The 15,639-nt window shown below is 41.5% G+C and overlaps 1 protein-coding gene across 5 annotated transcripts in view; it reads right to left on the bottom strand.

Moving 5' to 3' along the window:
* Positions 1–224: 224 nt before the first annotated feature.
* gria4b (glutamate receptor, ionotropic, AMPA 4b) overlaps positions 225–15,639 on the bottom strand; it is a 125,509-nt gene continuing 110,094 nt past the window's right edge. The window contains exons 12-16 of one of the 5 annotated variants that reach the window (XM_038709304.1): positions 11,741–11,939; positions 9,461–9,708; positions 7,062–7,176; positions 4,497–4,634; positions 225–2,198 (exon numbers count right to left, since the gene is read on the bottom strand). In XM_038709304.1, the coding sequence (XP_038565232.1) occupies positions 2,034–2,198; positions 4,497–4,634; positions 7,062–7,176; positions 9,461–9,708; positions 11,741–11,939 (865 nt within the window). In that variant the 3' untranslated portion in view covers positions 225–2,033. The other 4 variants (XM_038709305.1, XR_005443126.1, XM_038709302.1 and 1 more) reach the window with 4 other exon arrangements.

Genomic DNA, 15,639 nt, shown 5'->3' with positions numbered 1-15,639 from the left:
GCAAAGTAACAATTAATTAAATTGTTACAGACATATTGCAGCACAGCAAATCTTAAAAGCTTTTGGTGGGCTAGGTCTGGGGCTTCAGGCTTGGTAAAGGGGCCACCAAAAACAGTAACATTCATCCCCTGGAGACCATTAATATCAATGACACATTTTGCTCTCAGGTCAACACCAACCATGTTACTCTCTTATCTCAATGTCTCAATAACTGACACAGTACATTGCAATTTGAAATTTGTTTTTACTTAAAAAAGATCAAAATAAAGATGTACAATTGAACCAAAATAAGACGCCATATTACACTTCAGCTCTAAAGATGGATGGCAGGAAAAAAAGGCATGACCTGAAATATTTCAGCTGGGTTCTGCGCTGCTAAAAACTTCCCCGTCCAACCGCAGCACGTGGAACAGAACGAACCAGATGAGAGCCAGGAATAAACAAAAACATTTAGAACCAACGACATCGTTGGCTGGTGCTGCTGAAGATGTGGCGTCTTGTATCCTATTGCAGATTGTCCTTCCATTTGTCCAAAAGAGATGAGGACACTTCAGTCAGTGAGACTGGAGCCAATACATTTCTGCTACAGTGTGTCCAGCCTCCCTGGGGGATCCACAGTGTTTCAGTAAGGAAGGGCTCTAATCATTGTTCAACAGACAAACAGTGGCTTCATCAGCTCGGGTTCGACGTCATTACATACTTCATATAACATATATTGAGAGAAATGGCTTCTTTCTTTTTTTTTTTTTTATTTCGCATCCTCATTTGGATTCATGTCACACATAATGGTCTAAAAGATCTACCCAGATAGTACTTGACTGTCTACATTTAAAACCAGGAGACAGACAGTTTCTTTTTTCATTTCTCAGTACAAAAAATAGTTTAAAGAATGAAAAAAATAGTTATATTCTGACTGCAGAAACTTGATTTATAAAGCTCTACTCATGAGCAACTGTCTGGGTCTACGTCTGCACAGTGAGGGTTGTGGTTTAAGGATTGGGGGTGGAGCTACTTAACATTCATTGTTGAATATATTAATGAATTTGTATGCAACAGGTATCAGAATATTTGGGCAGCTGATACCCCTTCACATTTAGAGTTTGAATGTTCCTATATGATACAGTTAAGTATTCAACACATTTAACACTGCCTTCCACATGTCTCCTCCTTCAAGTGGCATCATCTTTTTCAGTATTGCGATGAATAAAATCTTTAAAGATGATTTACAAAAAAGAACTGTCTGTCTGTCCACTACATTATCTGCTATGTACATCTGTTTAAAAAGCAAGCATGTTACACAGTCCACCCTATGTACAGCTAAATTCTTCATTTTGTTTTTAACGGAATATACATATTTACTTATTTTCACAGTTTCCTACATTTACTCATATATTCAATATCAATAGATTTCCTTTTTGTTATCATGAATACAAATATTTTTCGTCGTATCGTCATGGCACTGAGCTACAACTCTCCCAGTGTCCCTTGTTGATATCTCGTGAGATTGTTGTCTCTTGAACGCTGCTCATGTCTTTGTAGCAAATACTGTTCAGTTTGAAAACAATCTTGATTGTGGTTCAGTTTTGTTGCCAATTAACAGCAATCCAAAAATGCACAGTTTTGAGTTTCAAGTTTACAGTTTTCTGGTCTTCGTCTTTATCATGTATCATGATATTATTCATTTTCTTCCCCTCTGTTGCTCTTCCATCACTGGAGTGCTAAAGGCTCCAGTCAATTCCCTTTGATTCAAACATACTCCTGCTTCCTTGTGGCCACACAATTATAAAATGGAGATAGTTCTGCCTCTGGTTTCCGCAGATTTCCGAGAGAAATCATTGATCCGCAACAAGTCATAACTTCTAACAGCGGGATTTGTTGTTTGCGCCTCCGTCGTCCCTGTCTCGCCCACTGGAGGTGACCTGTTGGGTGTGTGAATCCTGTTTCTTTGTAGTTAGTCTCTGGTTGTTTCGTGGGCGGTGTGATTATTGTTTTTTCTTGTTTTTGGAATAAGGCACTTGAGAGGTTTTTGGTTTTCATGGGAGCTCAGAGGAGACCAGGGCGAGGCCGGAGCTCTGGCGGAGGGGAGGACCAGTGTGGACGGCCTTGGGACAGTCGGGCGTCAGCACCCGTCCGTTCTCCCCAACGCTGCCTGTGATGGACAGACGGGCCTTGTTCCTCATGGCTTCTGTAAATGTTAGCTGAGGAGAAAAATAAAGAGAGAGGTTTGTGTATGGAGCAGGTGAAAATAAGAACAACTGTACAGTGCAGATTGGAGTTTTAGATGGTACACGAAGATGACTATTAAGGAATTAATACAGCGCAGGCCTAAGGTAAAACAGGTAAAAAGGACACATTTCTTCCGTATATAGTCCATGCTTTGATCCAGAGTGATCTTTAAAATTCTGACAAACATCTCAAAATGACTATGAGTTTTGAAAATTAACATTTTTTTATAGTAGTTCTCAGTTACCTGCAAACATATGGAGCTCTGACCTTAATTTCTATCTGTTATGATAACAGTGAAATAGGTGGAAAACTGCGAAAGCTGCATAAATGATCATGATGTGATTATTACGTTGCAAATGCTTGGTTTAAACCTTAATAAGAGTGCCTGTAAATGTACAGAGCTGAATGAAACAGGCTAATGCTGTAACAGAAGGATCGCACCTGCTCAACCGTTAGAATGTCGCAGTGATGCGTTCACTTACTGATGTTTGTAATGAAATACATTTTAAAAGGTGATGTGCATACAATTTAAAAGAGAAAGAAACTTCAGTAGAGCTAAAACTCCAATCTGCTTTAACATTAACAGCCTCACAATACAATACAGCTGTCCAGTTAAATATATATACAGTAGTGTAGCAACCACAGAGTCAGAAAACACCTTTCATAGCCATTCAGTACAATATCAAGCCAGCCCCATACTACATGTAAATCCATTAGCGACAGAATTATTACACAGTGAGTGATAGTTGCAGGCAGTGGGACAGGGAAGCTGACTAAGCAACAGTCAAGCTAATGAAGAGTTTGTGCTGAAGTGCTGATGGGGGACACATAACCACATTGGACAGATATACACCCAGTGTGAAAAGATATCTGAAAGTCTAATGGTCAAGGACCTGGGGGAAATATCTGCAGAAAACAGCTCACACCAATAAAATCAGCTCAGCTCGAGGGATATATCATTTAAGTTTACTTTAGCCTTACACTGTAGTGTTTAAATATGGCTTTATTATATAGTGCTTCCTGTGTGCTCAGGGCTGGTCTCTCATTAAATTTGTTCTGTGGCTGTACTATTGTAACTGACAGACTTGAGACAGTAATATCCCTGAGCTACACCATGTACTATTCATGTTTGTGTGTGTGTGTGTTTGTGTGTGTGAGAGAGTGAGTGAGTGAGTGTGTGTGTGTTTACACCCTCACGAGGCTGCAAAGAACTTTTGATGGTTCGCTGCTGGGAAAACAAGGCACTGGAGCGTCAGAGGTTATGACTAGACATTAGATGGACGAATGTACTGCAGTTTGATGAAAGTGTAGACGTGTGGGTACAAATAAGACACTGGTCCTCATTTACCATGCCTCTCCTACCTGTTAACATGCTGTGATTCCAGTGGAATAGCTGCATAGCTACAGTTGTGAACAGTAACACTCAAATTCTGTCAAATTCAAGAACAGCACGTTGACTTCTAATACATTCATAAATGTGTTCTAAGTTGTTATGATTTATATGCCATTGAAACAACCTAATCTCACTTCATTTGTGTAAAATTGCATTTTGATTCTCACATTTCATCTTCATTAACTCAAACATGTTACAGCTATCTAAACTGATTTTGATGAGGATTATCAATCATGGCATTTATCAGTTTTCAACATTATTGAATTCCTATGAATACCAGACATGATTATTATCTTCTGGTTCAGAATGAGTAATACATTTTGATTTTGGCAGGAAAATGGGTCACACGGTATTGCACGCTCGATAAATGAGGGCCAATGTCTGCAGCCACACAAGCTGCGAAGCAGTACAGGCGACGTCATGTCTGAGGATGACTCATCGCTTCCTGTCACATTGAGAAAAAGCTCCAACGCAGACCAGGACGTCACAAGACCACATGGTGAGCAGATAAGACAGAGAAGTGGGAAGCAGTTCGTCACTGGTCACGACAGTCACTCAGCATGGCAAAGCTAGCACAGGGATACGATAGGTTTCACTTACAGTCTCTGTGCAGGGAGCTAGTGAGGGGGGAGCAAAGGCTTGAGCGGAGCTTTATCGAAAACCCCAACTACATCTTATCAGCTTCCCCATCGCTGCCATACCCATTGAAAACCTCGCTAAACTCGGCTAAGTTGGGGATGCTGGGGCTGGGCCTCGGACTCTGGCTTTGGTTAGGCTCGGGGCTATGGTGGGGGCTGCCTGTCTGGCAGGGGTAGCAGTGGTGGTGGGGATGGTGGTAATGAGGGTTTTGGGACTGGGATTGGGACTGGGCCTCCACCTTCATTCTCTTGGCCTCGTTGCGTGACTTGTAGCAGAATTCAATGAGGGCCACCAGCATGGCCAGGCCCAAGCCCCCGACGAGGATGTAGAAGACCCCCGCCACGTTGCTCAGACTGAGGGCCTGGGACGACTTGTCCTGTAGCCGACGGGGAGAGGAACAAAAACACAAAAGTCAGCGCTAGTTTTAGCAGAGGCAGCAGTAAGTTCACACATACACTCAACATTTATACACAAATAAGACAGGGCAATATGGAAAAATCTAACATCAACTTCACATCATGCACACACAAACAAACACACACACACACACACACACACACACACAAAACATCATGTATCACTACTCTATCTTGTCAGTCTACTGTTCCACAGCTGTATGTAGCCATGCTAGCAAAAATAATCTCCTGCTATCATCCAGCCTAATATGTCAGAAAGCTCTATCTATCTGCATTAAAGAGTCCCTTCAACCAAATTACAAAAACCTTCTCACTTGCCTCATGCATTTTGTTTTGAAAAAGCGGCAGATTAATAAACACTACAATAAACATTAATAAACATTAATAAAAAAATGGCACCTACAAAATGCCGGCCAGTGCACTGTGTGCCATTTCATGCCATACTGTGACTGTTTGGTTTGCAGACGCGGGTCGCGCCAGCAGCCACGCTGTAAGAATTTGGTCCTAAATTTATGAAAATGTCAGACTTTGGATGTCAAAGTTCCAAATCGGTCGTTGAACAACTCTCTGTGCAATCTTAGACCAATTTTTGATCAAAGGTTTCCCCACGATTCTCTCATGATTGTCTCCTTTCAGACAGCCTGAACTTGCAAAGTGTAAATGCAGAGATAGTCCCTTCGAAAACAGTTGACGTGTTCTGTGGACTTTTTTAAAGCGACAAGGACACTGTTCCTGAAAAGAAATGTTGCTGTTGATATGTAAAAATGCTATTAATAGTATCTGCATAGCTACATATAGTTGAGGCAAAGGAGAAAATATGTGTTTGTAATTTGGATGAACTAGCCCTCTAATTTCCCTCCATATTTCAACAGGCTTCTCTGTCTCTCAGTTCTGACATTCACCTTTTAACCCCTTTAATTCAAATGTATGCAGCTGGTCTCACTGAGCTCTGACTCTTGCTCCTCCCTGCCATTTACCTCCCTCAGATAAATCACCTACATCCTTAAGAGGCATTCAACTTATTACCTTGACACAAAAAGATTGCCTGTCATGCTTAGTCTCATTTGCAGGTGATAGGGTGTGTGTCCTGCACCTAATGATCTGAGTAAGCGGACATGATTGATGTGGAAGGTACATGCTGTTTTATTTATAATGTGGCCGCTCTCTCCATGCTCCAGTGCATTAACAGCGTGGATCAGTCTTGAGTGTGCTACTACAGCTGAGGCTTACAGTAGTACTGACATCTAGTGTGACATACAGTAACGTCTCAACATGCCCTGGGACCATCTTTGGTGACAACCAATGTGAGTGTGATCCTTCATCTGCAGTTGCAACACATAGCTTAGCTGCTGTAAAACTGTTAGCGCTGCGTCATGCCTTGTTTCTGTCATGCTGTATCCCTCAGGCTACGCCTTAAGTCTCTACCTGCACGTCTGTCACTCGCTCTTTCTCAGAGTATTATGTGGGTGCGTCATATCAGCCAGCCTGCTGTAATAACAGAACAGTACTGCCAGCGTTATAAAAGTGTGCATAGAGACAAAGAGAGGAGGGGAGGCTCCCGGGCTGGTGGAGACTGACCTTACTTCCCGAGTCCTTGGGTCCACACTCCCCTTTATCGTACCACCATTTGTTTTTCAGTTTGTCTAAGACTCCTGCTTCACTCAGTTTCAATACGGCAAGGTTTACAGGCGTTCTTCAAATCACGGGGGGCAGGGGAAGGGTGGGGTGGGGAAAATAACATAAATAACATCATAGGACATGTTATTTTATGTTATTCAATCAGAAGAAGCCCAACAAGAGCAGCTCAGTACTCTTCACAAAGTGACGAAGCCGGGTGGGGCCCCACCTAAGCTACATGTCTCTTTGCTCATTGGTCAAGATAGTTATTTGTAACAAGGATTGGGTTTATTGGGAGGTATTAAAGGGACAGGGCAGAGCTAACAGACATATATATGTGGGGCCCCGGCTGCATCGCTTTTCTGGAACGGGCGCATACTGCCGGGACCTTTCTTACAACAAGCACAGAGGCTAGTACTGTCAACCCGAAACTATTGGCTGAGAAAAATAACTTTATACTTGTAGTAAGCTTTAACACCCAATATGGGTCTACTATCACATTGTAAGATTCTTATTTTAAACAAGTTTCTAATAACTAAATTTTAACAAAACTTTAAAATTGTTTTATCATTCTAATTTCTACATAAACGGTATAAGCAAATATTTTTGCTTTGACAGTACTCGCTCTCCTCTCAAGATTAAAACTAGCAGTTTCCTAGTCAGCAGTGTAACTGTGTTGATCGACCCGGCAGATGCTCCTGTTACCAGCAAAACACATTTCTCTTTTACCCGCATTAAGATCACAGGGGCATAGCGACATAGCGGCTAACCTTCTCGCCACCGCCTCCGCTGCCACACTCTCCTTTGTCGTACCACCACTTGTTTTTCAATTTGTCCAACAGGCCTTGCTCATTGAGTTTTAATACTGCCAGGTTAACTGCACTTCTTGAAAACGATAAAACATATTTGGTGAGAGGGGGGTGAGTATGCTGTCCAATTTGGGAGGGAAGAAAGAGAGGGGGGGAGGGGAAGGGAGGAGTAGCAGTAAGAGAGGGACAAGGGTGGAAAAGTGCATTAATGCTCTCAATGGTCACATCCCATCCCAGGACCCAGACACACACTGAACACGAATCTCCTCCCTTTAATGTGTTGTTAAGTGAAAAAAAAAATATATATTAATGTTAATAAGCTTACAGCAAAGTTAGCCTGACATATAGGGCCAATACTTTTTTTTTTCTTAAATTAAAAATCTGATCATTCCAGTCGACAAAATCCACATTATTCTAATCAACTAGACAATGAAAAGCTGCATTTCCTGTAAAAATGACAAATTTAGAGTGGTAAATATGCCACCATTATGACTGTAAACTGAATATGTGCGGTGCAAGATTGGAAAGCTTGACTGTTGAGGTAACAGTTCCTCCTTTGACCCACATAATGTTTTTCTAACTCAGGAACAAAACATGGAAAACACAATACTTAATTGAGTAATACATCATTTTTGTCACAGAAATTGTCCAATTTAAAACATAAAATATTGGCACAAAATGTTAGCAATCAACACAGTCAGTCCGAAAATATCCGCATCAGACAGTGCTTCGAGAAACAGACACCTCTAAATAATTTGGACTTGTTTTACACATGTATACAGTTGTACAGTATGTATGTCAGCCAATTCAAAGCTCACAGGATTTCAGAGCATTAAGCTGCACTGGAAAATCATGATTGACTTGCATAAAATATCTATGAAAAGCTGTTTAAAATAAGTGTGCATTTTGATTTCATGGGTTCTTTTGAAGGCTGCTGTCGTGATGTCTGACGATAGTGTGGAGAGAGAGATTTGCCTCAGCGTGCCTTTTGATCCTTTTAATTTATTTGCATCATTATGAAAAATAAAAAACACTCAGAAATGGAAATGGATGAGAAGCACAAAGCGGCACAGCTAATATTTCAGTTTTTGCTGATGATGTTGTTGTTGCAGAGCCATGTGAAATAACAGCCTTGACCAACAATGTTGCCTGCTCTTGATGTTGCTGGTGTGTTTCCTTGCTGATATTCGGACAAGTGACTGACAGAAGATGATAATCCCCAGAACATCAAGATGGTGGCCTGGAGGAAGGGACTACCGTGATCTGTCAGGGACTCTTCCTGGTCAAAGCCGTGGCTGAAAAATTTCACCAGCAGCTGTTCTGCTCTACTTCAGGCTTTATGGGCAGAGGAATTTACAGAAAACAACTAACAGGGTTTGATTTACTGGCTGTGAGGAGTTGGAAAAAATTACCGTGTTAGTACCTATTCACAAAGAATAAACAACCATTACGTGTGACTAATGTTTTCATTGCACTCTCTAATTACATGTGATAAATGATAGCAAGGCTCCAATATTATCTATTTATACACTAGAGTTGCTGAGAGCCTTTATAAAAGTTCTCTCACTGGTATTTTCTAACTTGTATTACACAACAAAGTTCTCATACCTCTAATCAAAGTGATCATGGAGCTGTTCTCCACTGGTTTGCAGACATGTGCACACATGCATACACCTGTGAAGTTCTGCCTTTAGTTCAGCCATCCATTCCCTACAGTGAGACCTTGCCGGCGGGCTTTGATCGATGAGTTTGCGGATTGAAAGTACAACTCCCCACAGTAATGACACTGTATTCTCTGGCAGGTCTGTAAATTCCACCATGTGCGAGAGGTAGTGACAGAGTCTGGCAGAGTTACCCAGGGCTGAGCATTCAAATGGCTCCCAAAACACTATTTCAGTCACTTAGCTGAAAAGAAAGAACCAGTCAGCCGTGAAGGAAAGCTGAAGTAGCATTAGCAAAATATCTCAGCTAATTGCGTCTGTGTATAAAAATGCAGATTATCTAAATAAGACACTTTCAGATGAGTCAAGTATACTAGAGCCTCAAGCATGCCATTCCAACATCTCTGCACAAACAGCAAGCACGAGCACAAAGGCTTACCTGGTGTGGAGAGCTGTAAAGAAAAGAAATGAAATAACCACCCCTGCGTCATCACAATGACCCCCACATGCATGCAACAAACACAGATGTCAAAAAGCCACTACTTCTGCCCACAACACAAACACATTAAAATGCCCCCCACCCCTCCCAAGCAAAGTAAGTAAACAAAGTAAACAGATAAAGATACAAAAGGCGGCACACCAGGGAAGGTGGAATACCATAACAACACGTATAACATATTGTTACACTATTCCACCCACCTTAACTGTGAACCCTTGGGTGTAGCTACTCCGTAGCCTTTGGAGTCCAAGTTGCCTCCCACTTTCATTGTGTCGCATGGCTTGCGCTGCTCGGTGTATTCATTCATGGTGGACTCCAAAAGGAAGGCGTATTTCCCTTTGGATTTGCGGACCCGCGCCACGCCCTCAGCCGTGGTCTTGGTGAAGACTGTGGGCTCAGCAGACTTCATGTATCCCCACATCTTCTCATAGACGGCGATTTTTGACCGCTGTGGGGTTTTGAGGGGGTTGGAGGTTCAAAGGTAGATTTTGTGTGAGAGACAGGGAAGATGGAGAAAGCATATCCGCATACAACACCAGGTAGAGAAAACATGGTGTACAAGTTCAAAAGATGGCATTATTGGTTTACTCGGTTTTAAAAATTTACCATATTCTTGCTACAAAGGATCAATATGTGCAACTGCATATATAGTGTGGAGGCGTGGAAAAATGCGGTAAAGTAGGTATGCTTTTTAATAGACATACACACAATATATTATGTTTATCAATTAACAACATGCAAAGTGAGTGACAAGAAAACAAATCCAAATCAAATCAATATTTGGTGTGACCACCCTTTGCCTTCATAACAGCATCAATTCTTCTAGGTACTCCTGCACAAAGTCAGAGATTTTGTAGGCATATCCCTAATTGTATGATTAAACAATTGTACCAAACAGGTGCTGTTAATCAGCAATTCAGTATGTAGGTTGAAACACAATCATTAACTGAAACAGAAACAGCTGTTTTAGGTTTTGGAAAGGGAATAAATTGTAGTTCTCCTTTAATCCTATCTGGGTAGTGATTCTCACTATTATAAGTGATCCAGGAACGACCACATTTGACCATATTTTGGTAAAATATGGCAAAAAACAGATGGAAAACGACCCCTTTTCCATTAGAGTCAATGGAGTGCAGCCATGAAAGTGTCGGACCTCAGTTAAAGTGAGTCCTTTACTGCACTGTGATTGGCCAGCTGCATATTCGGGGCGTGGCTTAGCGAAGGGTCAGTTGTGTTAGGAACAGCCAATCTTGGCTAACAAGTAGGGCTGTTGCGAAAACCGCAAAATTGTTACGACAGTGCATTTTTTAGTTGTTAAACCTGTATGGAAGCCCATTTTGCTCCGCACCGCTGTGTGTGCGTTGCTGTGGTATGTAAATTGACTTGATAGACATGCCCTGAAGGTGACGATATGTGAAAAACTACTACAAACTACAGAAATTATTTTGCTTGGCAATGTTGTGTAACTTCGACTAGCACCCAGCAGCTAGCTTGCTCAGACCGTAAAGCTGCTGTTAGCGGCTCACTGTGCAGTGAGGTGAGATTCACAGACACGCTATACACTATGCTATCTGGCACAGAGGTTTCCAGATGTGCTGTCCAAGCTCTTTTGAATAAGCACAAAAACACAGGCAACGATGAGGACAGTGGATGCAGTATCATGCATCAGGAAGACATATCATGCTTACTTCCATCCATGCCATCAGCTCAGAGCTGCAGAAAACAGTAGGACCCCGGTACACCCATCTACTGTTCGGAAGTCTGGTCAGAAGTGGCATTCATGGAAGACTTGTGGCCAAAAAGCCAAACCACCGACACATAAGCAAGGCCATGTGACTGAACTGCAAAGAAGCACGGGAACTGGGGTGCAGATAAATGGCACCTGGAGCTCTGGACTGATGAGTCAAAATCTGAAATTTTTGGCTGTAGGAGAAGGCAGTATGTTTGGCAAAGGGCTGAACAGCAATACAAGAATGAGTGTCTGCAGGTCAGAATGAATGATCTCCTCAATACTGCTGAGTTCCTTCAAAAATTTTGTGCAAGTGTACCTAGAAGATTTGATTGAATCTCAGGTAATATTCAATTTACTTTCATTTACTTTGTCTGTTTTCTTACCTCAAAGCCTGTGAACTTCACCTCTGGGATCAATAATGTTTTATCTTATCTTTTTACATCCACCCCTGCAACCTCCTTACAAATTGGGCGCAATACAAAAATGTGTAACTTTGTTCAATTGGAACCTTGCCACTATACATCAAGAACAGCAATTACATTTCCCTAAAATTAATACAGACTACATAACTGTAATTTATAGGACACAGGTTTGCCGTGGAGACCTGCAAAGCTCCCTTATGTTTCTGCAAATGTTTAGAGGATGGCGAGATCATGACCTTTACTCTGGTGTGTAAATATGTGAGTGCCACACCGGTTCCCCCTACCTGCTTGAGAACAGACCATTAACCCCAGTAACAGCAACTCACCCTGAAGAACTCTTTGGTCGAGCCAGAGTCCAAAGTGCCGTAGGCAATGTCTGTCTGCTTCGCCAGATCCTCTGCGCTCTCAATGGGGGAAACCATCCTCTCCACAGTGAGGAAGGCGGCCAGGTTAGCCGTGTAGGACGAGATGATGATGAGAGTGAAGAACCACCATACTCCTCCAACAATTCGACCCGATAACGATCTTGGAGAACGAAAGGAGGGAGGTGGAGGAAAGTGGAAGAATATTGCAGGGACAGTTTGGAAGGATTAGAAGGCAGAGGATAATGTAGAGCATGGACAAGATAAAAATAAAAGGAACAAAAGGAGGGAATTGCCATATTGACAAGTAGAATAGGGAATAATAAATTATTGGAGTGGTGTAGGAGGTAAAATAAGGGTAAGGAGGAGAGGAGGAAGAGGGTCAGTGGGGTAAGATAGAAAGAGATACCAAAACAGTCAGTCAGTGTTGGAAAATACAATGACAGAGTATAAGAACAACAATTAGACAACTGTCAGCAATTACAAGGAATGAAATGTGACTGTGTAAAGCATGGAGAGACTAGCCACCACTGTGGAAAATGCTGATTTATTACCACAAGATGGAGCTCTAACAACACTTAAACCTGCCAGAGCTGTATTTACCCCTCATTAGTGCAGATTGCCTCATAAAAAATCCCACAAGGTTGTGTTGACTAGCTCTGATAAAGAAAAAGGTTGGCTACTTTTGTCCCCTTCTCTCCCTTTTTGTTTATTGGTTGGATGAAAAGAGCTGCAGGTCCCCCGGCCAGCATAGCGGCGGCACTGTTCTTTTCTTGTTTGTTCGCTCAGGGGAGACAGATAGCCCGCTGCTCAGGAGCAGCAGAAGGTCGTGAGGAGAATCTTAAACCGTAAATGCTGCATTGAGGAGAACAAACAAGATCTCCCCTCGGTGCAAATCAAACAGCGGAGAATACAAAACCCTCAGGCCTCCTTGTCAGATGGAGAGAGAAAGAAAGAGAGAGATGGGGATATGAGAAGGGGAGGAGAAAGGCAACTGCAACAGTCAGGGTTTTTTGGCTGGTCTTGCCACTGTGTCTTATTGCAATCTGGGCATATTCAATTGTTTCCAGCATACATATATTACAAAAAAAAAAAACTGTTTACAGGAAGGTTGGCAGCATCCTTTTTCTTAATTAATCCCACATATAGTGAATGATATAATAAATGCCCAATAGCCAAATGCTCCAGCGCTAAAAAACCTTCTAAATAAACATTATTATACTTATTTTAGCAAATAAGTGGGTTCTGCCAAGACAGTCTTACACAGAACCGTCACTCTACCCACACTGTCGGAATCAGTGAGGAAACCTCCGTTTTCTCGGTCTGTACCGATGAAAGTGCCTGTAGCGGCTAAGGCAACTTCCAATACAGAATGCTGCAGTAGAGCATGTCTCCACTGCACACACAAGAAGCTTTGCCCATGAAATAGACTTACTTGATGTATTAGCTCTGGATTTGAATACAAATGACTTTCTCTCTCTTTTTCTCCCCACATTCCATTTTCCTTCTCCTTGAGACGATGGAGTATTTCTGTGGCTTTTTGAGCACAGAGAATTTAACTGTAAAATAATGACTAAAGGGGCGGAGAGTGTGCATAATAAGATGCATGGATGAGTTCTATGCTCTCACTTCTCTCTCCTGCATTATTTCCTTTTCCCACCTGCCAAAATCCCTTTATACTCTCTATCAGACCGTCTCCATCTTTCCCGATCTTGCTTTTTTTTCCAATGCGAGCAGCAGTGGATTGTGGGAGTGGAATAAGGGGACCAGAGAAGGAGTGTCTCTTTGCCATCCTTCCAACCCTCTGTGCTGTGTGTTTGCTGGCTGATACCACTGACTTTGATGCACAGTGACACACTGCTGTGTCTTGATGGGCCTGCAGTAAACAAAGCAGAGGGGGGTGCTTTGTGCTGGGAGTTTGGGTTATTTTCATGCCACGTCAGTGTTTTTCTCTATTCACCTTGAATTAATGATGGGAATGCACAATGCTAATAGATTTGACATCATATGAATTACAATAATAAAGAGTAGCCTCATGGACGGACTGATCATTAGACTTTTATAATAAATATGATTAATTTGTAGCAATAAGCTACAGCCTCAGCAAAACAAAGTTTTGTGTAATTACTAATGCATTTAAATGTCATTACAAAATGTTCTGGGTTCCATGTAGTCCCGTCTAAATATGTCATGTTGTGTTTTCATACTCGAGAGAATACATTTCTTTAAATATCACAATAAGGTAATGAAAAAATATATTACATTTTGTGTCAAAGACACAAAATCCTGTTTCAGTTTGCCACAGACCTTTTTTATCTGGCATTCATGCCCACTTCTCAGCGTGATTGGCCAGCTCTGCTGAGGTGAGAAAGGAGTGAGGGTTTGAACTTATTTTTCTAGCTATCTTTTTCCATGTGTACAACAGAGTGCAACACTATTAATGTCTCCCAGGAGAGACCATCTGAGAATGTGTGCTGATATCCCCATATTAAAATGATATCACATCTCCCCCTCTCTATGACTTTTCACTCCACATTTGAGTGTGTCTGATTACCGACGTGGTCAGACAACACATCTTACAAACCATTTCTGTTTGAGCATCACCCAACCCCTAACCTTCCAGGAGTTCCTCGGGCAAACATTAGCTGTGGGCCCAGATTGAGCCCCCTCGCACATTAAGTAGAAACTGAAGTCCTTAAGAAGGGGCTTCAAGATTAGGCAGCAATGCAGGTGTCACCGCGATGAACCTAATGTTTTACCTGATATTATTGCATTTAGTATTATCAATTTTACTCAAAATACTTCATACTAATTGTCACACGATGAACCTGACGCCAAGCTGAAGCCCTGAGGGTCAGTCGCCCACCATTGTTTTTTAGTACGCTTAGCGACACTGACTGCATACAGTATGATGCAGTATATGTGTATCCAGTAGCCATTGTAAATATAGGGAAAGTAAACTGGAAAAAAGGAAAAAAGTTTCTAAGTAAGGGAAATGTTAATGTCAGTGTTGTGTTTTTAGCTCTTACAGTTTTGAGGACCGCTGAATCACTGCATTTCTAGTAATACATGTGTCTGTCCAAGTATGGTCATTACAAGTGTTTTCGTGCAATATAAAGCTCTGCAAAAAAAAATTAAAATCGAAAAATATTTGACTGCAGTTAGATGTTGTGAAAAACGTTGGGGAGAACTTGACTGTAATGATGTACGGACTCAGTTTTCCCACGAGTGGGGGAAACAAGAAAACCAGACTGGGAAAGTATTAGAACAAATAAAGTGGAAACAAAACAGAAATTGGCTCCAGTGTTGGGGGAATGGGATTCTCCGCAGCAGTCCAGGAAGCCTCAGGGCATAAAGAAAACTAAATGTAGAAACAAAAAAGAATCATTTCAGCTATTATACAGCAATTAGTCAGCACTTTTCCCTACTGCTTAACTCACTTAAATTGCTCACTTAAATTGATTTATATTTATAAAATAGGAGAGCTCTAAAAAGGCTGGCATAGTCCGCATGTTGGGTGGGTGGCATTTCTGAACTCATCTGCAACAATTTATGTAATAAATCTTCAACTGTAAAAGAACTGAACACAACAGAGAACCTTAAAGTTATTTTCATATATAGAAAGGAGCACCGGCCACACTGAAAGCTAACCAATTGTAGTTTATCAATTGAATCTATTACTTTACTCTTTACCTCAAAAAACAAGGACCTTTTCCCAACCTGAACTCATATTGTGTGGCCACGTGTTGATCCCACAGAATTTTATTTCAAATAGTTACAATTTCTGTATATACCAAACAAGACAAACCGAATTAGTGTATGCTTCATATCGCTTCAAAAGGGAATATAGAATAAACTGTATA

This window comes from Micropterus salmoides, unplaced genomic scaffold, assembly GCF_014851395.1.
Source record: "Micropterus salmoides isolate LMB-PRFRI ecotype aquatic unplaced genomic scaffold, ASM1485139v1 Ms_hic_scaffold_9, whole genome shotgun sequence".
Classification (NCBI taxonomy): domain Eukaryota; kingdom Metazoa; phylum Chordata; class Actinopteri; order Centrarchiformes; family Centrarchidae; genus Micropterus; species Micropterus salmoides.
Note: the sequence above shows the minus strand (reverse complement) of the source record. Positions and strands in the feature narration are given on the sequence as shown.